The sequence below is a fragment of the Lutra lutra genome, chromosome 4, assembly GCF_902655055.1.
Source record: "Lutra lutra chromosome 4, mLutLut1.2, whole genome shotgun sequence".
NCBI classification, from domain to species: Eukaryota; Metazoa; Chordata; class Mammalia; order Carnivora; family Mustelidae; genus Lutra; species Lutra lutra.
Window position 1 is genome coordinate 140,298,943 of NC_062281.1, and position 26,281 is coordinate 140,325,223.

Below are 26,281 nucleotides of genomic sequence, written 5' to 3' on the forward strand. Positions count from 1 at the left end.
CAGAGTAATGGAAAGTTAGGGTCTATATCCTACCACTTCTAATGAAAAATATTACCATTTGAATTTTACTTTGTTCCTTTCCAGAAAGTTTTAACACATATTTGTTCATTTTTAGTGGATACTATGATCTCTGGTATCCCAAGAACTAGGTTTCAATCCCACATCTGCTGTTATTCACTAAAAAGCTTTGGCAGAACTATTTGATCATTTTAAACTTCCTTTTTTGATAAAATGAAAATATGAATGCTAGTTAACATTTATTAAGCATTACTCTCTACAAAGCATTATGCTTTAAGCTTTACACATGCTACATCATTTAATACTTATAAGTACCACGAAGTTAGTCACAGTTTATAGGTAAGAACAGGGAAGATAATAATAATTTACCATGAGCATCTATTGAAGGATCCTTTATATTGAGGTAGATATTATTATTATGCTCTATTAACAAACTAGGTGACTGGGGCACTTTGAGGAAAACAGTCTGCCCAAGTTCCTATAGCTTATAAGTATTGAGCTATATCCTCACATTGCTTTTTCTCCAAAGCCTCTGCTCTTAGCCAGAATACACCACTATTCTAAAAATACATGCTGCTGAGCTGCCTCATGTTTGTTGGGAAGAAACAATGAGACTATAAAAGTAAAAAGGCTTGGACGCTGTAACTCTTAATATGAGGTATGGAAATATATGGCATCTGTGTCACCAATCTCCCTCTGTCCACCAAAGACATTGTTAATTGCAGGGGTCAGCAAACTGTGGCCTTGAATTGGGCCATATCCTGCCACCTGTTTATGTAAAAGAAGTTTCATTAGAACATAGCTATAGCCAGGGCACCTGGGTGGCTCAGTTGGTTAGGCAACTGCCTTTGGCTCAGGTCATGATCCTAGGGTCCTGGGACCAAGTCCCATATCAGGATTCCTGTTTTACAGGGAGTCTGCTTCTCCTGATGACCTCTCTCCTCTCATGCTCTCTCTCTCTCTCAAATAATAGATAAATAAAATCTTAAAAAAAAAAAAAAAGAACATAGCTACAGCCATTAGTTTATATATTCTCTTGGCTGCTTTAGGGCTGCAATAGCAGGGTTAGGAAGTAGCAATAGAGATCATATAGCCTGAAAAGCCTAAAATATTTACTACCTGACCCTACGCAAGGGAAAAAACCCCAAACAAACAAAAACAAAGACTAACAAACAAAAAACAACTAACCCCTGGATTAAAGCATAATTTTCTATGAATCAACACTCAGTTTCAGAGTCATTATTGACAACTCGCTCCTGGTACCCATTACCAGTTAACTGAAATTTGACAAAGAAATAAACCTATTAAGTATTTCTGTGAACTGAAAGTATCAATCAATCTTACTTCTAAATCAGATGAAGAAACTGAATAACTAATAAATCAATGGACTCAAGTAAGGTCACAGGAATACCTAGAAGTTTGGGAACTTGGGTCTGTTGTCTGGCCTTCTTAAGTGTTAGGCAGAAAACTCTCTTCTCTAATCACAAGAATCACCCAGTTAAAGAGTGTCTGACTCAGAAGTGGGAAGGGAACAGAATAGGTGGGATACTGAGTAAACTACATCTTCATCCCATTATTCTGAGATCCTTCTGTATGTGGCCCCTGCAGACTTCAACAGCGCATTATGACTAACTCTGCCACCTAAATGAACTAAATCTGATTCACCATATACCTAAATACAGGGAAAGTGCAGATGCAGAAGAACTATCTAAAAACACTCAGGAGAAAGCAATATACAGAGAATGAAGGGATGGGGTGGGCTATGTTATCCATTGTGGTACATTCAGAAATTCTATTTCAAGTCAACTTTAAATCCTATCTTGTTCTTAAATGCAAACCATGAAATAGCCACAACTGTTTTAACCTTGGGAGGGGCAATTCCTAAAGTATATGACTTTAGTCATCTACAAAGTGAGCTAAAGAGCAGCTATGCGGCATATGTAGAACAATGCCCAGTAGCTTATCTGAAAAGAATATTGTGCATGCAGATTTCCAAGACACCCACACCTCAGAGATAATGCCAGTGAGTTAATCAAATACTTTTCTGCCTGCACAACTGTGATACCTAAAGCTGCTAGGAACATCATTTTTAGACATCCGTGGGAGGGATTCTTTTTTGTAATTCTGCATTTCTTTAACTCCCACCACAAGTCTAGGTTTGCCTTCCAGAGACACACACTGCCACCTTTTCAGAGCCCCCCCCCCCTTCTTTTTTTGGCCATGGACTAAGTAGCCATGGGCTGACTGCATAAATGCTAAATTAGAGAACATGATTTCACTGGAGCTACATGAACTGATCTGCATGCAAGTCATGACAGGTATTCTAGAACTGAGCCCATCATCCCTCCCTTTCCCCAAATCTGCTTTTGTTCCTGCCTACACAGACACTATCACTCCTTGCAAGCATTGAACTAAAACAAAGGATCAATCAACTCTGACACCTTTTACTGAATGTCTACTATAAGCCAAATTCTAGAAAAATGGTGATGAACAAGGCATAGAGCCAGCATTTAGCAAGACAACAGTCTGATGGGTTAACAGGATAAATAAATAGAACATGCATAAGAGTGGACTAAGTGCTATGATAGAAGTAACAAAAAAATAGAATCACACACAGGAAGGGAGTTAGATATGCTTTCTCTAAGCTCACTTTATCTTATATCTTACCCTTGTCTATCCTCAGTTAGAGCTGCTGTTCTGAAATAACCACATGCTAGCTCTCAACTCTCCTACCCACAATTCTTTGTCAGAGCCCATGTGCCCACCAGCTCTGGGCAACTTTGGTTACAAGCTAGAAGATATGAAATTCTAGCCATGGGTTTTTGTACTGTTGGTGTGATTGATCACAGGGATTAGCTGGACACTTCTCCCACTGTGACTAATCAGACCAGTACAGCAGCCTGATGTATCTAAAGAAGTCATAGCCTTCACAGTCTGCTTGAAAGAAAGCAGAGTGCTTTCCGATGTCATTAGTGTTCTGCATTATCTACAAACTCTGACTGGAGCCCCTAAGTCTGGTGCAGTGGGGCTGAATAGTACAACATGAAACTGTTTGAGAAGATGCAAGGAGAACTAAAATTTTTACTGCCAAGCAGAATGCTTTTTGACTTTTGTTTTAAACAGTCAGCCTTAGCTATTTGAATTACAGACTACACATTTTCTCTATGGTGATCTCAGCTTCCACTTACTTCAATACAATTTGATATGGGTTTGTCTGAATTTTCCTTGTTAGAGGTTACATCTACATTCCAACCTCCTTTGACAGCAGCTGTTGCACAAAACAAGGATGTAAAATTGGTGCATTTATTCCATTAGGATTAAAAGCCCACAGCTGGGATTCAGGAAAGACATTTTTTATTTTTTAAAGTAGGGTCCACACCTAGTGTGGAGCCCAACATGGGACTCAAACTGACAACACTGAGATCAAGACTTGAGCTGAGATCAAGAGTCAGATGCTCAACCAACTGAGTCACTCAGGCACCCAAGCAAAGACATTTTAAACACAAAGCATTTAACCCAATCACACTTACCTGGCCATTGCAACATAAAGAAGAGGTGAGGGTAGAAAGGAGAAAGAGTTCCATTTCTGTAAGAAGAACAGTATATTCATATAGGAAGTTGCAATTCTGAAGCACAGTGGGGATTAGGAAGCATCTTTGAAAGGAAAACCAATTTTATTTGTTTTACATAATAATAGATTCAGAGAAGTTTTCAAAACAAGAAAATTGGTTGATTAATCAAGGCTTATTTCTGAATCTTTTGATAGGCTATCTACAGACTGCAAGCCAATTCTAAATGTCCTATATGCTTTCCAAATAATGTCTCAATGTGTCAAATTTCTTCCATTTTGGAAGAAAAGAAAGCAAAATAGCTGAAGCTTTCTCAGCACAAGTGTAAAGTATTATCTCTTTTCTTCAAGTAATAGGCCAGCATTATGCATTTTCCTTTAAAAAAAAAACAAAAATAAATAAATACATAACAACTTCCTTTCTCTGCATTGAAAGGAGAATTGTGGATTTTTTTTTCCACAATTGGGCAGCACTCAACAACAACAATAACAAAAGCCATCTACTGAGATTAAAGATTGTTCCAGACATCTAATTTCTCAAGGCATGATTTCCTACAGCCAAAAATGAGATGAACTTTGGGATCAGGAAGAAAGCTTTCCAAAGCCCCAGTAAAGAGTTGAACTGAATTGCCCAGCATGACATAGTTGGGTGACCCAATCACTTCAAAATAACAAATGCTCTCTTAAAGAGAAGGTAACCTCTAGTATCATTAGAGACCCCAGTGTTGTTCTGATTGTTACACTCTTTTCTTTTCTTCTTAACTATAATCTGATAACCAGTGGGAAGCCAGGAGAACAAAGACATTTCAGACACTCTACATCAATCAAGGAATCAGTTGTACTACACTGACAACTCAGCTGGCAGGTTTGAAAGTTTATGCCATGAGCCAGCATAAAATGTAATCATCTCAGGAGTCAGGGCATATTATGGAATAGCAAGCTTTGCTTTAGAGCTTGAGAGGATCAGTAGAAAAATATTTTATTGATGTGGATTATGGTAACATAGATAAAAATCTTCACCATTTCATAAATGGTTTTGATATACAATTCAGGAAAAAGGAGAGACTTACATAAGATTTCCATGGCAAGCATAGTCCTGAAGGACAGCACAGGGAAACTTAGAAGGGCAGCAACCATGTTCCTTGGATATCACTGTCATATCCTTTCTAGTATAAGATCTGGCTAGCCCCCCACTGAACTGTGAAACACCACTACAAGAGGAATAACCATCTTAAAGCCCAACAGGACTTTTTAATGCATATATTTTTTTCTATCACTGATAATCCAATAAAATATTTTTTCTGTTATTGCACTCACTCCAGTAAAAGAATATTGTGGCATTCTAAAGTTCCAGAACCCAAATGGATAAAGAAGATGTGGCCCATATATACTATGGAGTATTATGCCTCCACAAAGGATTAATACCCAACTTTTGTATCATCATGGATGGGATTGGAAGAGATTAAGCTGAGTGAAATAAGTCAAGCAGAGAGAGTCCATTATCATATGGTTTTACTTATAAAGTTCCAGAATCAAACTTGTCAGAGTTTATTGAGTTTATTGCTGATCTCGTGACATCAGCTGACCACTGATGAGAGCAAAGCATGCTCGAGTGACCCAGGTCCATGCTGATTACATTTCCTTACTCTTAAGTTCCAGGTATACAAGAAGGTCACACATATCCCTACACATCCTCTCTTGTGAAGCTGTGATATTCTCCTTTTCTTCCAATACAATATAGGAAATGAGATGTATTTGTTTCTTTTTTCTTTTTTTTTTATTATTGTTATTGTTGTTATGTTAGTTGCTGTTGTTGTTGTTATGTTAGTCACTGTACAGCACGTCATTAGTTTTTGATGTAGTGCTCCAAGATTCATTGTCTGCATATAATACCCAGTGCTCCATTCAATATGTACCCTCCTTAATATCCATCACCAGACCAACCCATCTCCCCACCCCATCTCCTCTAAAACCCTCAGTTTGTTTTTTGGAGTCTACAGTCTCTCATAGTTCGTCTCCCCCTGTGACTCTCCCCCTTCATTTTTCCTTCTCCTAATGTCTTCCATGCTATTCCTTATGTTCCACAAGTAAGTGAAACCATATGATAATTGACTCTCTCTGCTTAGATTTTGAGCTGAAGACTGTAGTCAGAGAAACAGAGGGACTTTTTTTTCACTATATCACTCTTAAAGGGTCTATCCAACAAGAAAATCTAAAAATTAGAAATATCTATCCCCCCAGCATGGCAGCAGGCAACTACAGAAACAAACTGTTAATCAAAATAAAGAGACATATTGATAAAAATATATTAATTGTAGGGGACCTTAACACTCCACTCTCAGCAATAGCCAGATCATCTAAGCAGAAAATCAACAAAGAAATTAGAGCTTTGAAAGACACAGGGATCAGATGGACCTCATAGATATATACAGTATATTCCACCCTAAAACAACAGAAAATGCATTCTTCTCGAATGCCCATAGAACTTTTTCCAGAATAGACCACATACTGGGTCACAAGTCAGGTCTCAACTGTTACCAGAAGACTGAGAGTGTTCCCTGCATATTCTCAGACCAGAAGGCTTTGGAACTGGAACTCAATTACAAGAAACAAGTTGGGAGAAATTCAAACACTTGAAAGCTAAAGACCATCCTACTCAAGAATGTTTGAGTCAACCAGGAAATCAAAGAAGAACTTAAACAATTCATGGAAACCAATAAGAATGAAGACACATCAGTCCAAGACCAATGGGATATGGCAAAGGTAGTCTTAAGGGGGAAATACATAGCCATCCAAGCCTCACTCAAAAATAACCAAAAAATCCCAAATATACAAACTATCTTTGCACCTTAGAGAACTGGAGGATCAACAACAAATTAAGCCTAAACCATGCATGAGAAGGGATTAGAACAGAGATCAAGGACTTAGAAACAGAAACACAGTAGGACTCATCAATAAAACTAGAACTGGTTCATTGAAAGAATTAATAAGATCAATAAACCACTGGCCACATTTATCCAAAAGAAAAGAGAAAGGAACCAAATTAATAAAATTAGGAATGAAAGATAAGAGATCATGATTAACACCAAGGAAGTGGAAACAATCATCAAAAATTATTATCAACAGCTATACACCAATAAGTGAAGCAACATTGAAGAAATGGATGCATTCCTGGAAACCTATAAACTTCCAAGACTGAAACAGGAAGAAATTGACAACCTGAATAGACCAGCAACTACTAACAAGACCGAACCAGAGATCAAAAACCTCCCAAAAAACAAGAGTCCAAGACCTGATGGATTCAGGGAATCCTGGGGAATTCTACCAAACATTCTACCAAACATTCAAAGAAATAATACCTATTCTCCTGAAGCTGTTTCAAAAAAATAGAAACATAAGGAAAACTTCCAGACTCTCTCTATGAGGACAGCATTACCTTGATCCCAAAACCAGGCAAAGACCCCATCAAAATGGAGAATTTCAGATCAATATTCCTGATGAGTTTTTTTTAATCTGAATTTGAGTTTGTTTTGTCCATTTTCTGATATTAAAAACTTCCTTCCCAAGACTCTCTCCTAAGCCCTTTCAGTGATTGCTCTTTTCAACAATCATCACCTATCCTCACCAAACACTAATGATAAGGCATACACAATGTTGTATGCTTTCTATAACTTCATTTAATCCTTACAACCAACTTGTGAGGAAGATACTATTATCCCTACATTCTGTAAAATAGAATTTGGGCTCAAAGACATTAATTAACCTGCCCAAGGTCATCCATTTAACAAGTCACAGAGATGGAATTTGAACTTGTCTGTCAGAACTCAAAGCCCATTTTTAGATATTATACTATACCACTTACTATACTGAACTTTAACCACTCCTTGTTAGAGTTTCACATTGTAGTGACCAAAGTCCCTCCTGTAATATTCAGCAGAGAAAAACTCTAATTTACTCTTAGTTTAAACAATTAGGGAAGGTCAGTTAACTGCAATAATGTAAAAATCACATTCTCAATAAAAATGTTTTGAAAACCTGACTCAACATTATGTTTCTATCATACTAAACCATTTCTCATTTTAACTATGCCCTGCTTTACATTTGATTTTCTTTTTGTCCACAATTTCCTTCTTAAAATTTATAAAATGTCCAGTCTTTCCTTATTCCAAACACTTAATCTGCATTTTCAACAGCATATTATTGGTGTTGCTAAAGAAATTTGCTCCCTTCAAAGACCTCTGCCAAATGTTAGGCTTCCTGTATGTGTTAACACCTTGTGTTTGGATTCTCTCATCTGTATGTTGAATGCTGAAGCCTCTTTCCAACAGATATTCCAAGCTCCCTGGCCCATGTTTGTGAACTAACCTTTTGTTTTCTACAGCAAACAAGGAGTACAACAAATGAAGTATTCTTTAAAGTCCTTTTTTGTGTTCTGAGCTTAACACAGCCCCATTTCTACCTCCACCACTCCTCTTCAACCAAACAGAGATAGACGTTATTACAATTCTTATGCTATATGCCTGATTAGTTGTTTTATGTTGCATTTCCATAACAAAAAAGTATTTCATTAACTCATAACTCTTAAATTTGAAGAGGATCCCAGATTGTCTTTTTGCATAGAATTGTTAAGAGGTACTTTGGACATCATGTGAGGTCTTGAACAGGAGTTACTGTTAACACTCTTCTATCCAGAATGTTCCATTAACCCTTAGGACTGATGTTTCCTAATGCCTATGTAGCTGATTAGAGTGTTGATTTTGATTAGTGTGTGTGTGAGGTAGACGGGAGCACAGTTACACAGATTTCTGCACTAGTAGCTGGTAAAGATAAAAGAATAGAAGCCAAAGTTCCAGCACTGCAGCTCTTCTATAGAAATTCTGATTGAATTTATGATAGAATTTAATATTGTTTAAGAATGACAAAATTTAACAGCCAAGCACTTTTTTAAGTACCCTGCATGTGTTCTTTCCCTTAATCTCCATGATCACCCTGTAGGGCAAACCAATCATTAGTTTTTGCTCAAATTTGAGGCAAAAGGCACAAAAGTTTAAAGAATATATCTGTGTTATTACAACCACTTAAAGTATAGAGTCCAAGTCTAGAGCCAATACTCTTTACCTCCAGACTATTTACTAAAGTGCTATAGAAATAAACCTTTTACCACTTTCTCCAAATAGCATGGAACACAAGAAAAGTTCATCAATGACATAATGAGTAAAGGAAGGCTCTAGACCAGATAAAGGGCCATTTCCCTAATTACATCGATTGGTTTTACCCAATTTATTCAAAGAAGCCTTTGTTGAACGTACTTAGTATGTGCCAGGTACTCTTCTAGCTATTGATGAAATATCAGTGGGTAAAAGAGAAAAAAATCTCTCACATTTCAGTGGAGGGAATCAGAGGATAACAATAAATACATGCTAGGTGTTAGACAATGACAGGAGGAAGGAAAGAGGAATAAAGGACCAGGGTGGGAGCATTGTTCACGATCAGGGAGATAAGGAAAACCCAGAATGAAAACTGAGAAAGCACAGTCACTGAAGTCTCCAGGAGAGTTCGATGTCCTAGAAGCCAACTGGAAAAGGATTTCCAAGGAGGAATGAGTAATCAACTGTGCCACATGGTATCATATCCTAACATGTCCCCTGTTCTGGAAGAGTGAGGGCAAAAATCTGAATAGAGAAGGCTCAAGAGAAAATGGGGGAGACAAATGTTTGCTAGTGCTGCCCTAACCAAATACCACTGACTGGGTTAGCTTAAACACATAAATTTATTTTCTGAGTTCTGGAAGCTGGGAGCCCAAGATCAAGGTGTCAGCAGGTTTGGGTTCTTCTGAGACCTTCCTTCTTGGTTTACAAAGGGACAATTTTTCACTGTGTCCTTACATCATCTTTTCTCTATGTGTGTACCCCAAGTGTCTGTGTATCCAAGCTTCCTCTTCATATAAGGGCATCAGTCAGATAGATTAGGGCCTACCCTTATGTCTTACCTCATTTTAACTTAATCACTTCCTTAAAGGTCCTATCTCCAAATACACTTATTCTGAGATACTGGGGATTAGAGCTTAAACATATGAATTTTGACTGGACATTTTATAAAACATATGAATTCATCATCATAGATGATTCAGTCTATAACACAGGACATAAAGGCAACTCATCTGAGGAGATATGATGTACAAGGGGACAGAAAATGAGGATGGTAATTAGGTTAAGTCAAAAAAGAAGCTCTCTATTGTCTTTTTTAAGGCAGATAATGACATGACATTGCACAGTGCTGCGAATGATCTGGTATGAAGAACAGTTAATGTTGCAAAATAGAAAATTACATAGAACACAATTAGATATTATGTATAGTTTGTGTTATGTATTTCTGCTTAAATTAAACCTTTATAAACTATATTCAGAATATATTCTTCTAAATTCTACTTTCAAAGAATGTCAATGGATATTCAGAAATAAAGTCCTAGATACACAAAAATTTTGGAAATAGATTTATTTACTAGAGGAGTTCTCAACTTCTATAAACAAATGTGTGTTTTATTTTTTTGAAGAAGGGGATAGATCATACAGCATTTCCCACACATATGTAATCATAACATGCATTTTCATAGTTCATTTAATGCTTCTGGAGTTCATAGTACATCATTTGGATAATTCAACAGTTATACATATTGATTGCCTACTTTGGGTTAAGCTTATGGGTCTCAATCCCAGTGGAAAATCATTCTCATCTTGTCAGTTACTATTGTTGTTGGTATTGTTGTTTCTGCGTAGTTGTAATCACATCAGACACATTGAATCAAAACCTCAGTAAGGAACAGTGAGTCTGATGAACAGCTAGAATTGAGGACCATGCTAAGTACGTAAGCTTTATTTTATTGAAGTCTCACCTGCTTTAAAGGATGGGTTATCTTAACTTGAATTAGCTTAATAAAATGAATTTATTTGTTATTTCTCTTACACATAAATTATTTTATTGGGGAAACCCTATCTAATCACAGGAGTCAAGATTTTGTTGCTCAGAGTAGGCAAAACCAGTAAAGTAGCTATCATACCACTTATAAAATGTTGCTTTTCTAAGATTTAATTTCTCCTATGTACACAAATACTCTGGTAAAAGGGAGTTGATTCCAATTATTTTTCTCTTAACACCTAAGTGAATCACCTTACAAAGAAAGGAATTTTGAAGGGTATGGGGAAAGAGAGGGCATAAGGACTGTTAAATTGCCAGCTGAGGTTTGAACAGTTAAAATATAGGTGAAGTGGAGGCAGCACCAAAATGAAAAAATGGAAAGAGAGAAGGAAACAAAAACAAATTTGCAAGTTGTAAATTTTTTCTGAGGATTCAAATCACTCTAATCCTGTAACTGGGTTTGGACTGCTTTAAAATATGTCTTGAAAATATTACCACTTACATGTTAAAATTTACCATTAGCTGGCCGCAGGGTAAATTTCTCCTATTTTCTACATTAACTTCCCTATTTGCATGGGAGAAAAAAATGTTCAGGATTAATTCTCTTGTGGTGTATACTCTCTTTTGAACCCATTTTTAAAAAGCAAATTACATGAGACTTTAGAAGTCATTTCATGAGTTTACCAGTTTTTCTAACTTTTATAAACCTTCTCACCTTGAATTGGAGAGTTAACCCCCTGGGATAAAACTGAAATGTCTTAGACTCCAAAGTACTTTGAGTCTTTTTTCTGAACTCCTCACTTCAACTGGCATTTTAAGCTGACCAACACCCCCAAAAAACCAGATGTAAATTATCTATAAACAAATGAAAGAACTGATCTTAGATCGAGAAATAGATGAAAGAGCCAAACTATAAACCTAGAATGGGCTACAAAGAGAAGACAAGAATTTAAGATTAGATTACATTGTGATACTGTGGGGCACCTGGGTGGCTCAGTGGGTTGAGCCTCTGCCTTTGGTTCAGGTCATGATCCCAGGGTCCTGGGATCGAGTCCCACATTGGGATCTCTGCTTGGCAGGGAGCCTGCTTCCTCCTCTCTCTCTGTCTGCCTCTCTGCCTACTTGTGATTTCTGTCTGTCAAATAAATAAATAATCTTAAAAAAAAAGAGTGAAAAAAGAGATTACATTGTGATACTGTAAGAAGTCAATGAGAAATGCCCATAGAATATAAAAATAACAGTCCCAAGCAAACCTAGGAAGATAAAGATGCTAAGATAATGGTAAAAATTCCTTATTAATAATTAATGCTCTACTATGTATTATGTTAAGGAGAGGGTTTAGCCACATGTACAGCAGTATCAGGGTATTAAAGGAATACACCAGTTAATAAGAAAATCAAAAACTGTGCTCCAGCTTACACTGTAAAAATCAAACCCCATGAGATGCATTCTTTTAAAAAAAGGTGGGCCAATCAACCTGTTACAGGAATGAATGGCTGGCCACCTTTATCCTGTATTTTAGTATTTTATCTTATCTTTTTTTTTTTTTTTTTTTTGTAATGTAACAGTAGAATGGGCAGATGAACTTAAGGGCAAGAAAGCATATTTCTAGCAAGAGAAGTTCCCTCTTCTTTCTAAATTTAAAACAAGAGATAGGAATAATTGTTATTTAATCAGATTGCTGGTTTCATGGAGAAGAACAATGTTTCTCAGTAAGTGGTATCTAACATCTGGTCAGGGCAGAGAAAACAATGCATGTAGGACTGAGCTACATTCAGGCTGAGATGCTCAGGTCCTGCTTTTGGTACTTTTTTCCTCTTGTAAAGCTGTTTGTGTACAGTGCTGACAGTGTACAAATCATGATAAATCTCTCTCTATTAAATGCACTTAAGGTTTGGGGACTTTGTGTTTTCCCACCTGGAAATAAATTCCCTGTTCCCTTTCTCCCCCTCACCCTCCATATTTAATGCCGCATCTTGCTACCCTAGCATATAACACTTCTGAAAGATGAATTATATCAGTTATCTCCCTTACTCAGCAAAAATACTTGGGCTATGGAACCAGAGAAAGGCATAGCTTTTTCAAAAGCCTGTCACCATATTTAGCTCAAAGAGGGGACAGTTTTCTTAATACCTCCACATTTCTCATTCGCTGACATATGGACATTTGGTGTGAGTGGTTTGCAGCTAAAGACTTAATTATCATTCTTGGTGATCATTTGCATTTATATAGCACCTTTTATAGGAGCAAATCAAATCATTAAAGCTATTATACTAATGAATGCAAGGCAGCAAGTGTCATTACCTCCGTTTATATATTGAGACAGCTAGGGTCTCAGAGGATCCAAAAAAGGAGCCAATTAAGTTCAAGCCTCCTATGTGTCTCCCCCAAACTGAAATGATTCCCATGGAGCTTTTGGGACTTGAGAGAAGTCCTACAACACTTTGATGAGGTCATTTCTGAGCATGATATGATAAAACCACTTTTTTTTCCAAAATTATTTGGAGGCTCTGAATTTAAACTTGTGTCAGACAAACGCTGTGTCTCAACTCGATTCTGACGGGGTAGAGAAGTCCTTCTAAATGTTTATCTTCATCAACAAATCCTCAAATTCTATCAGAGGGGTGGTGTTCTTGAGACTGAGGGACTAGACTTTCTGATCCACCATTCCCATCAAATAGCCAGTCTTTAAAAGGTCTTAAAGTCATCTCAAGATTGAAAATGACAGTAAGGTCATCTGCTTTGACTCTCTGTTAAATTTCCTCTATGGCAGCATACAAAGAGGTCCAAATGCCTGTAGCTGTGTAGCCAAACCACTACTGATGAAAAAAACTTCTCAGCAATGGAAATCTCTCATTTATTTGTCATCATTTGCATACTTCCCTGCCAGTGCCAACCCCTGAAGATACAGTGACAAACCAGAGGAACACAGTCTCTGCCTCAGTCAACTTACCACATCCCTCCTATCAAGCTGTTAGGATACCAAAGTAGGTTGAAAAAAAAAAAATGAAATCTACCTTCCCTGAGCACCACCTCTGAGATGCTCTAAGTCTATTGGGTCATTTTTTTACTCTAGGTAAATATATTTCAAATATTTCAATAAAACATTTTGTAGAAAGAAAGAGCCATTTTCTCTGCAATTTTAACTTTGAACTCCTAAGACTCTAGTCGTTCAACCTTGTGCTTACCTACATAAACTGTCGGGATTTGGTAATAAGGGTTGTTTATAAATACTGTGCGTTAACACTGCTCTTTTCCTGGCTTATGAAGAATACTTGTTTATTTCTTTTCATTCCTCCAACCTTGGTACCACAGCACATAAACATAAACAGATACGTAAGTGCCCCCTTACTTAAGTGCTTTGTGAGATAATTTCATGGGCCTTCTCCATGTTTCCATTAAAAGATAAACCAAACCATATTAAAAATTGTGAGTTTGAGTTAAGATCAATTCAAATTAGGCAGTCCTAAACCAGAGACAGTTAAGAGCACTGCATCAACATGACCTAGGGAAAAAACTTTTATAGAGGAGACGAAGAAGCAATGCAAGAGAATTATTTGATTGGCCATAGTTTAAGCAGTTGCCTTATTTGAAAAAGCCCAGCTAGCTGTTTGTGATTGGTTGATCTTAAGTTTCCATTTCTTAACTTTGAGGCATTTATAGGCTTAGCTTTTGTTTTCCTCACTAGACTGTAAAGGCATTAAAACCACCTCAGTCTAATGGCCCCCTTGTTTAATTGATTTAACACTTCTGTTACAATGATGAGTCCTAAATTTTATAAATGAACAATTAATAGGTACTTAAAGGTCAAATCTGTCCTAAATGGACAGATTTCTAATTGGAGTCTCAAAGTCAATAATAGAAAGAAACATAAAACCTCTGCATCCTCAGGCTATTGATTTATAAATTTTTTTTTGTCAGAATATTGTGTCTGCAACTAGATTTGGGATTTGGAATCAGATAATGCATACTCTGACACCAGCATTTTTAAAAAAGATTTTATTTATTTATTTGTCAGAGAGAGAGGGGCAGAGCACAAGCAGGGGAAGAGGCAGGTAAGGAGTAAACTCCCTGCTGTGCAGGGAGCCTGATGTGGCACTTGACCCCAGGACCTTGGGATCATGACCTGAGCCAAAGGCAGACACTTAACTGATTGAGCCACCCAGGTACCCCTGACACCAACATTTTTATCACATACTCCCCCAGGTACTTCTTTGAAACTCAGCAGCATCTCCCACTTGGGGATTAAATGATTATTGTTCTGGTCCTGTGCTACTTTTCTATCTGTCACATTAAAATGATGGCACTTTCTTATTTATTCCAAGGTATTGTTTTCCTAAATGATTATATAAAATTATCTTAAAAAATGAGATGGAGAGGTCCAAAAGAAAAGAGGAGAGATTGACTATTCAGGTAGGGTCTGAAGGAATTCCCTAGGGTTCAAGATTTGGTCTTCAACTTCAGATATGTATATTTTTTCATACCTAGAGCTGTTCATTGACCATTTCATAAGACATAAACCTGTAGGTTAAATTCCTAAGTATTAATTTTCAAAAGAGAATTTAACTTTTAGTGACTAGAATGTTTATATCTAAGATTTAGGGTAATTACTTGCTCTGTCAGTGTGCATAAGAAATCAGATTATTAGTCCAAAGGCTGTTATATGAGAGTGTTAGGATAGTAAGAATAAAATAGAACAGAGCTAATGTACATGGACATTGGAATTAAAAGTCAAAAGTTTAAATTCCAGCTCCACCAGTTGCTAGATATGAGAACAATTACTTTCATCTCAGTTTTTTATCTTCGTGTAACTATAGTACTTAATTCATATGTTGTAAGGAACAAGTGGATACAGAACACAGTTTGAGTAAGCACTCAATATATATCAGACATTTTTCTAAAACCAGAGTAAAAATCTCAGATTCTCAAAGCATATTTCTTTCAGGCTTCCAAAGTCTGATTAAATCCCTCTGATCACAGTGGAATTTACCATTCTGGTGATAACCAGATAACCGCAGTTCACCAGATTCAGTATTCTTTTCCTCTAGGCAGTTTAGTTAAGTTTTCCCAGATTTGCATCCTTTATCACTATGCCCACTAGCAAATTTTTCATCATGGGGCCTCACTCAGCTTTTCTATCAAGCCTCCTCCTGGTGTCTATGCCCTTGTCTTCATGATAGGTTTCAAATGTTGTCAAGTCCTCTCTTCTATGTATTTGCAGACTATCACTTAGAATGAGACTTTTGATTGAGTAATTTCTACCAGGTTCATTTTAGAGCTAGCTTTAAACAACTGCTCACAGAGTAGTCTCTGAAAACACCTCTGTGTGTAAAATCACCATGTGCTTACTAGAACTAGAATAGAGCAGTGCTCTCCCATAATGTAATCACTAATTGCACATCCACAGAGCACTAGTCCTAATTGAGATGTACAGTGAGTGTAAAATTCATGCTTCACTTCAAACTTTAGCATGAGAAAAAAATATAGAATATCCTCATGAGTAAATTTTTATATTAATTACATTTTGACATGATACTATTGTTGCCATATTAGGTTGAATAGAATACATTTTAAAAGTTAATTTCACTTACTTCTTTCTTACTTTTTTTTAAAGATATTATTCATTTATTTGACAGACAGATCACAAGTAGGCAGAGAGACAGGCAGAGAGAGAGAGAGGAGGAAGCAGGATCCCTGCCAAGCAGAGAGCCCGATGCAGGACTCGATCCCAGGACCCTGAGATCATGACCTGAGCCGAAGGCAGAGGCTTAACCCACTGAGCCACGCAGGTGCCCCTCTTTCTTACTTTTTTTTAACATAGCTATTAGAAAATTTACAATTATATATGTGGCTCACATTATACTTCTGTTGGACACGACTATTCTAACAAGGGGAATGAAGTTTCACAAGAAAACCTATTCTCATTCAGTGGAACTTCCCTAAATCATTTAATATGTATAAGATCCAGCAATTTCACTTCAAGGTATTATCCTAATATGATCAAATGCACATACAATGATGTTCATCACATCATTATTTTATAAACAACCTAAAATGTCCATCCAGAGTGAAATGGTTGATAAATCAAGATATGTCCACACTAAAGAATGCCTTGCTACCCTGCAAAGTAACCATGTTATTTCCATTTTTTGTATGGGCAGCCACTGTTTTTACTTCTTAGACTCCATTTATATGTTTTTCAGGAAAAGTGCCCCAATTATCTTTGAAAAAAAAAATATTTGTTCATATTCCTGAATCACTATCTGGGCTTGTCCTACCCTTTACATACAGGTAGCATATAATCCCAGTTTTATTAATTTATGTTCTTCCCCCTTGGTTTCAATATTTGGTTCCACTGTGTTCACTTGATCCAAGCAGGCCCAATCAGAGCTAGTCACAGTACTTTCAAAGGACTAGACTTGAAGGTGAGAGTATCATATATAAGCCTGATGATATTTGCAGCAAAGTGTCCCTTTTGTCCATGATCAAACAGATGAAGCTCATGCCCTCACCGAGTCAACAGACTAAGGTAATTTCAGAGTGCTTTAGAGTAAATAAAATACAATAATGGAATATATATAGGGTGGGCAAGGACCTATTTTATCTACAATGGTCAGAGATGGACTTCTTTCTAAGAAGATGGCATTTGAGCTGAGATCAAATGAAAACAAAGCAGGTACATGAAAATCAGAAAAAAATATGGACCTTTATCATATGCAAGGACTTAGACATGACTGAGTATCAAAAGGAAGTCTACCAGAGCTAGGAAACCAGGTAAAACTGCTAATAGAAGTTATAAAATTAGAGTAGGTCCCAATCACATAAGGTCGTACAGACCCTGACAACATTTAAAGTTTATCCTACTTGCACTGCAAAGCCATTGGAAGATTTTAAGCGAGGAGTGATGTCTACAAATCTTAAAGAAAATTTTTCTGTTTTTCCCTTTTATGATGTTTTCCACAGTTAATTATCTTTGACTCACTATAAGAAAAAAATGTATATTTTCAATTATAACTCAGAATATATTTATAAAATCTCTAGACAGTTATAATTCCCATCATTAATTTTTAAAATGATCATGCCAATGACTATTTAAGTGCACTATTGCAAAAGGCAGAGCTACATTGTTCCTCAAGTCTGTTCTCATTCACTCTGAACAGAGTCCTGGAGACAGAGACCATAGTACTAAGAGGAGTTGAGAATATTCTCAAAAGGTCATTGGGTGTCCCAGAGGAGAAACAATGAAGAAAGCCATGCAAACTGGTAGAGTCCCAGAAGGTCTGTTATTGAAAGAAATCAAGCCAGCTCTAAAAGAAAAATTGGCAATGAGATAAACCTTTAAATGCCACTTCACATTTGGTATTGACTTATTTGCTCCTGGATTTAACTAACATGTCATTCTTGAGGTCACATCTGTAGGAAATCAAGAAAACATTTTTCTATTCAAGCAGATGTGTGAATGCCATTTGCCTTTACTAATGGCTGAAAAACAAAACAAAACAAAAACATAGTTTACCAAACCAAGCCACTTAGGCTGAGATAACATACTGAAATTAAAATAAGCCTATCCCAGAGCCAGCTTTAGAAAAATTATGAGTTTTCTTTGAGTAAGAAACTTCGTTTCAGGGTTCCAATTCTGAACACTTTCTATGATCTCAGAGGTGGGCTTTTTTTTTTTTTTAAGATTTTTTATTTATTTGACAGAGAGAGAGGGCACACAGGCAGGGGGAGCAGGAGAGGGGGAAGCAGGCATCCCATCCAGCAGGGAGCCCAAAGTGGGCCTTGATCCCAGGACTCTGGGATCATGAAGTAGCCAAATGCAGACACATAATGACTGAGCCATCCAGGCACCAGAGGTGGGCTTTTTTCTAAACCTTGTTCAGTAGCAGTGCCCCCCGATCAATAGCCCCTAGACTACTTCCTACTCCATTTCAAAACCAAACTTCTTTTAATCACTTTTAAGTGAAAATGTCTAAGTAAAAGTGCTAAACATACCTGTACTAAAAAGGTGTTAAACACATGCTCTCTGCTCAAGAAGCTCAAACAATCATGATAGTACAGTAGGACAAGTTATTTGATGGATGTACATAAGGCATATTACAGAAGCATAGAAAGGGTATGTAAGGGTGATCCCTGGACTGATCCCTGAAAGGTATGTGAGATAAGCAGAGAAGAAAGATTGCAGGGCACTCCAGGGACCGGCAAAATAAAACATGATGTGTAAGAGACTATACCACTAATCTGATTGTGTAATTTCAGGCATGAGACAATAGATGGAAAGAGAAGGAAATACATTTGGACCTTTCTCAATGCATGAAATCATGTGAAAATAGAATTAAGACAATAAGATACTCTGAAAATATAAGACATGGATAGAAACAGGGGAGGAGTCAAGATGGTGGAGGAATAACAGGCTGAGATGACATCAGGTAGCAGGAGATCAGCCAGATAGGTTATCAAACCATTCCAAACACCTACAAGTCCAGCAGGAGATCAAAGAAAAGAAGAGCAGCAATCCTAGAAACAGAAAATCAACCAGTTTCTGAAAGGTAGGACGTGCGGAGAAGTGAATCTGAAGTGACAGAAAGATAGATGCAGGGGGAGGGGCTGGCTCCCATCAAATGGTGGAACAATGGAGCACAAAATCAGAACTTTTAAGAGTCTGCTCCACTGAGGGACATCACTCCAGAGGCTAAGCGGGGGTGGAGCTGTCACGGGGACAGTGCGGTCTCAGGTCCTGCAGGATCACAGAAGGATCGGGAGTGTCTGAGTGTCACAGAGCCCACAGGTATTAGAGCGGGGAAACCACCTACAGAGATGAAGCCTAGGAGTGAGCGCTCAACTCAGGGTTTCTTAAACTGTGATCTGTGGCACAGTCAGGTCACTGCTTTTTGAGCAGGGACCCCACAAGTGGCAGATCTGGAGGAGTGGCAGGGATCTGCTGAGTTTAGAGACTCCAGGTGGGGCTGTGTGGTGGAGACCAAAACACTCGGTTACAGGCCGGGTGGGCTTGGAGCACAGCTGGAGGCCAGGGAGACAGGAGTGATTGAGCACTTTTCTCCAAGGGTGCACTGTGGAGTGAGGCCCCGATCTCTCAACTCCTCCCACTGGGAGTTTGGGAGGCCCCCATTTTTATTCCCGCCCTCCAGAGCTCTATAGAAAGCATTCAGGGAACAAAAGCTCCCAAAAAACGAGCCAAGCAGATTATTTAGCCAGGCCCTTGGCAAGGGTGGAGCAATTCTGCCTTGGGCAAAGACACTTGAGAAGCACTACAACAGGCCCCTCCCACAGAAGATCAGCAAAAACATCCAGCCAAGACAAAGCTCACTGATCAAGGAGAACAGCAGAATTCCGGAGGAGGGGGAAAGCAAAATATGGAATTCATGGCTTTCTCCCCATGATTCTTCAGTCTTGCAAAGTTAATTAAATTTTTTAATATTATTTTTTTCTTATTCTAATTTTTTTTAACTTTTATTCATTTCTCTTTTAAGGTTTTTTTAAACTAGTTTATCTTAACAATATCTTTTATAAAAAAACTCTTTGAAACTTCATTATTATAGTCAAATTTTATCCTTCATTGTATCTAACTTTATTTACTGTATACACATAGGGTTTTTTCTTCTAAAAACTTTTGGGATGCAACGTCTTCTAATAGATCAAAATATGCCTTAAATCTAGCACAGGACTTTGTTCTAGTTTCCAGCCTGAGCAAATTCTCTCCACTTTCATTTTCTTTCTTTTCCAAACCAACTTATATTATCAACTCCTTTTTTAGAATTTTTTAAAAATTTTTCATCCTTACAGTCATATTCTGTGCCTTCATCATGTTTACCTTTGTGTGTGTGTGTGTCTTCGTGTGTGTGTATAAAGCTTTTTCTTTCATTAAAATTTTGGGAGGTAATTTCTTCTAAGAGACCAAAATACTCCCAAAATTAACTGGGTGGTTCTGTTCTATTCACCAGTGTAATATATATATTTTATATTTTTCTTTTTTCTTTTTTTTTTTAACTTCTTTTTACCTCCTTTCTTCTCCCCACAATTTGGGTCTCTTCTGATTTGGTTAATGCACATATTTCCGGGGTCTTTGCAACCCTTTTAGTATTTTTTTAAAGATTTTTTTAAAATTTATTTATTTGTCAGATAGAGTGAGCACGGGTAGACAGAGTGGCAGGCGGAGGCAGAGGGAGAAGCAAGCTCCCTGCTGAGCAGGGAGCCCGATGTGGGACTCGATCCCAGGATGCTGGGATCATGACCTGAGCCGAAGGCAGCTGCTTAACCAACTAAGCCACCCAGGCGTCCCGCAACCCTTTTAGTATTTTATTGTCTCATTCATATATTCTTCTCAGGATAAAATGACAAGGCAGAAAAACTCACCACAGAAAAAAGAACAAGAGGCACTATAGATGGCTAGAGACCTAATCCAAATGGAGATTGGTAATATGTCAGATCTAGAGTTCAGAATGATGATTCTGAAGGTGTTAGCTGGGCACAAAAAAGGCATGGAAGATATTAGAGAAAGCTGCCTGGAGAAATAAAAGCCCTTTCTGAAGAAATAAAAGAACTAAAATCTAACCAAGCTGAAATTAAAAAAGCTATTAATGAGGTGCAATAAAAAATGCAGGCTCTTACTGCTAGGATAAATGATGCAGAAGAGAGAATTAGTGATATAGAAGACCAAATGATGGAGAATAAAGAAGCTGAACAAAGAGAGACAAACAACTACTGGACCACGAGGGAAGAATTAGAGAGATAAGAGATAAGACGAAACAACATTAAAATAATTGGGATCCCAGAATAAGAAGAAAGAGAGAGGGATGCAGAGGGTATATTAGAGTGAATTATTGTAGACAATTTCCCTAATACAGCAAAGGGAACAAGCATCAAAATCTAGGAGGTGAAGAGAATCCCCCTCATAATCAATAAGAATAGATCCACACCCTGTCATCTAATAGTAAAACTTACAAGTCTTAGTGACAAAGAGAAAATCCTAAAAGTAGCTTGGGACAAGAAGACTGTATCATACAATGGTATAATAATTAGATTCACAGTAACTTACACAAAGTCCTGGCCAGCCAGAGACAACTGGCATGATCTATTCAGAGCACTAAATGAGAAAAATATGCAACCAAGAATACTATATCCAGCTAGGCTGTCACTGAAAAGAGAAGGAAAGATAAAAAGCTTCCAGGAAAAACAAAAATTGAAAGAATTTGCAAACACCAAACCAGCTCTACAGGAAATATTGAAAGGGGTCCTCTAAGCAAAGAGAGAGCCTAAAAGTAGACCAGAAAGGAACAGAGATAATATACAGCAACAGTCACCTTACAGGCAATACAATGGCACTAAATTCATATCTCTCAATAGTTACCCTGATGTAAATGGGCTAAATGCCCCAATCAAAAGACACAGGGTATCAGAATGGATTAAAAAAATAAGGCCCATTGATATGCTGAAACTCATTTTAGACTCAAAGACACCTCCAGATTTAAAGTGAGGAGGCAGGAAGCAATTTACCATGATAATGGACATCAAAAGAAAGCTGGGGGGCAGATTTATAAATCTAATTTATATCAGATAAATTAGATTTTAAGCCAAAGACTATAAGAGATGAGGAAGGACACTATATCACACTCAAAAGGTCTGTCTAACAAGAAGATCTAACAATTTAAAATATCTAAGCTGAACTATATAGCCAACCATATAAACCAATTAATAATGAAATCAAAGAAACACATTGACAATAATACAATAATAGTAGGGGAATTTAATACCCCCCTCACTGAAATGGACAGATCATCCAAACAAAAGGTCAACAAGGAAATAAAGGCCTTAAATGACACACTGGAGCAAATGGACATCACAGATATATTCAGAACATTCCATCCCAAAGCAACAGAATACACGTTCTTCTCTAGTGCACATGGAACATTCTCCAGAATAAATTACATCCTGGGTTACAAATCAGGTGTCAACTGGCACAAAAAGATGGGGATCATTCAGACCACAATGCTCTGAAACTAGAACTCAATCACAAGAGGAAATTTGGAAAGAACCCAAAAACATGGAGGCTAAAGAATATTCTTCTAAAGCATGAATGGGTGAAGCAGGAAATTAAAGAAGAATTGGAAAAAAAATTCATGGAAACAAATGAAAATGAAAATACAACAGCTCAAAATTTGTGGGCCACAATAAAGGCAGTCCTGAGAGGAAAATATATAGTGATACAAGCCTTTCTCAAGAAACAAGGTCTCAAGTACACAGCCTAACCCTACAACTAAAGGAGCTGGAGAAAGACAATCAAAGAAAGCCTAACCCCAGCAGGAGAAGAGAAATCATAAATATCAGAGCAGAAATCAATGAAATAGAAACCAAAAAAACAATAGAACATATCAACAAAACTAGGAGCTGGTTCTTTGAAAGAATTAATAAGATTGATAAACCCATCGCCAGACTTATCAAAAAGAAAAGAGAAAGGACCCAAATAAATAAAATCATGAATGAAAGAGGAGAGATCACAACCAACCCCAAAGAAATACAAACAATTATAAGAACATATTATGAGCAACTATGTGCCAGCAAATTTACAATCTGGAAGAAATGGATGCATTCCTAAAGACATATAAACTACCACAACTGAACCAGGAAGGAATCAAAAACCTGAACAGACCCATAACCAGTAAGGAGATTGAAGCATTCATCAAAAATCCCCAAACAAACAAGAACCCTGAGCCAGGTGGCTTCCCAGGGGAATTCTACCAAATATTTAAAGAATAATTAATTCCTATTTTCCTGAAACTGTTCCAAAAAAATAGAAATGGAAGGAAAACTTCCAAACTCATTTTATGAGGTGACTATTACCTTGATCTCAAAACCAGACAAAGACCCCAGCAAAATGGAGAATTACAGACCAATATCATTGATGAACACAGATGCAAAAATTCTCACCGAAATATTAGCCAATAGGATCCAACAGCATTAAAAGGATTATTTGCCATGACCAAGTGGGATTTATTGGAGGGCTGCAGTTGATTCAACATCCATGAATTAACCAATTTAATACAATACATTAATTAAAGAAAGAACAAGAACTGTATGATACTCTCAATAGATGCTGAAAAAGTATTTGACAAAATACAGCATCATTTCTTGATAAGAAATGGAAAAATGTTCCATGCTCATGGATTGGAAGAACAAATATTGTGAAAATGTCTATGCTACCTAAAGCAATCTATACTTTTAATGCAATCCCCATCAAATACCATCAATTTTTTTCAAAGAAATGGAACAAATAATCCTAAAATTTATAGGGAACCAAAAAAATATATAGTGATATGTTGTATCACTATATATTTTCCTCTCAGGACTGACTTTATTGTGGCCCACCCACAAATTTTGAGCCATTGTATTTTCATTTTCCTTTGTTTCCATGAATTTTTTTTCAATTCTTCTTTAATTTCCTGCTTCACCCATTCATGCTTTAGAAGAATTTTTTTTTTGCCCATAATCAAAACTTTATTGAAAAACTGACACCAAAATAGGACATCACTGTTATAAACCTTAGAAAATTAAACATAATTACATTATCTTGGTAGATTAACTGGAATTACTGAACTGATAAGGCTTTCTGTGATAGAACACAAATTCAAGAGGTTGTGTGGATCATTAGTGTTGCTTTCTTCTAAATGAACACCCCTCTGTGAGTCTGGCCTTTCCTTCCATTGGCTGGCACAGCACTGTTGAACAGCCTACACAAAGAACCACCGTCTGAGCATGGCTGAAAACCATGGTAATCTTGTAGCAACCCGGGCATTTTACATCCATAAAATAGGAATTTGGGCTTTGAACTAGCCGTTTCTTTTTATGTTTTTTCTTCTCCTCTTCCAAGGATGGGTGTAGTAAATCTCTAGCCAAAGGCATGTTGAACCTTTCGCAATCCCGGCCAGTCCAGATCTCTAAGGCGACACCCCTAGTGAGCAGCATGCGATCTGGAGAGCGGCATCAACTTCCAGGATAGAGGAGGCGGAACCAAAAAAGACCCCGAATAGCCAGAGGAATGTCACAAAAGAAAGCCGAAGTTGTTGACATCACAATTCCAGACTTCAAGCCCTATTACAAAGCTGTCATCATCAAGACAGTATGGTACTGGCACAAAAACAGTCACATAGATCAGTGGAACAGAATAGAGAGCCCAGAAATAGACCCTCAACTCCATGGTCAACTCGTCTTTGACAAAGCAGGAAAGAATGTCCAATGGAAAAAAGATAGCCTCTTCAACAAATGGTGCTGGGAAATTTGGTCAGCCACATGCAGAAAAATGAAACTGGACCATTTCCTTACACCACACACGAAATTAGACTCCACATGGATGAAAGACCTCAATGTGAGACAGGAATCCATCAAAATCCTTGAGGAGAACATAGGCAGCAACCTCTTCGACCTCAGCCATAGCAACTTCTTCCTAGAAACAATGTCAAAGGCAAGGGAAGCAAGGGAAAAAATGAACTATTGGGACTTCAACAAGATCAAAAGCTTTTGCACAGCAAAGGAAATAGTTAACAAAACCAAAAGACAGCTGACAGAATGGGAGAAGATATTTGCAAGTGACACATCAGATAAAGGGCTAGTATCCAAAATCTATAAAGAACTTATCAAACCCAATAGCCAAAGAACAAATTATCCAATCAAGAAATGGGCAGAGGACATGAGCAGACATTTCTGCAAAGACGACATCCAGATGGCCAATAGACACATGAAAAAGTGCTCCACATCACTCGGCATGAAGGAAACACAAATCAAAACCACAATGAGATACCACCTCACACAGTCAGAATGGCTAAAATTCACAAGTCAGGAAATGACAGATGATGGTGAGGACGTGGAGAAAGGGGAACCCTCCTATAGTATTGGTGGGAATACAAGCTGGTGGAACCACTCTAGAAAACAGCATGGAGGTTCCTCAAAAAGTTGAAAATAGAACTCCCCTACAACCCAGCAATCACACTACTGGGTATTTACCCTAAAGATAAAAATGTAGTGATCCGAAGGGGCACGTGCACCTGAATGTTTATAGCAGCAATGTCCACAATAGCTAAACTATGGAAAGAACCTAGATGTTCTTATTATACACACATACATACCTACATACAATGGGATACTATCCAGCCATCCAAAGAAATGAAATCTTGCCATTTGCAATGATGTGGATGGAAATAGAGGGTATTATGCTGAGGGAAATAAGTCAATCAGAGAAAGACAATTATCATATGATCTCCCTGATGTGAGGAAGTTGAGAGGCAATGTGGGGGTTTGGGGGCATAATAAAGGAAAAAATGAAACAAGATGGGGTCAGGAGGGAGACAAACCATATGAGACTTAATCTCTCAAAACAAACTGAGGGTTGCTGGGGGGAGAGGGGTAGGGAGAAGCTGGTTGGGTTATGGACATTGGGGAGGGTATGTGCTATCTTGAGTGCTGTGAAGTGTGTAAACCTGGCCATTCACAGACCTGTACCCCTGTGACTAATAATACATAATATGTTAATAAAAAAAAATAAAAAAAAAATTCAAAAGACATGGATAGAAACAAGTATAATCAAATGTTTAGGGGAGTTAATGAACTATCCAATAAAGCAGAACAATATCCATTCTATTTCTAATAGATCCTAACATTTATTTTTATGATCTTACCTTTAGTCTTCTGGTTAAAAGTAAATTCCAATGTATTCATTCCAGTGATATTTTGAAGCACCCATATAAAAATACATACCAACAAAATAATAAG

General features: G+C 37.4%; 1 protein-coding gene across 1 annotated transcript; it reads right to left on the minus strand.

The window, feature by feature from the left end:
• Positions 1 to 23,987: 23,987 nt before the first annotated feature.
• Positions 23,988 to 24,502, minus strand: LOC125098078 (40S ribosomal protein S27-like). The gene has a single exon (XM_047726500.1). The coding sequence runs from the start codon at positions 24,479 to 24,481 to the stop codon at positions 24,164 to 24,166; it is 318 nt and encodes a 105-aa protein (XP_047582456.1). The 5' UTR covers positions 24,482 to 24,502; the 3' UTR covers positions 23,988 to 24,163.
• Positions 24,503 to 26,281: the final 1,779 nt, after the last annotated feature.

What these genes read in the sequence shown, in the direction of transcription:
- LOC125098078 (XM_047726500.1), bottom strand. Translation starts at nt 24,481, where the DNA reads ATGCTGCTCACTAGGGGTGTCGCCTTAGAGATCTGGACTGGCCGGGAT.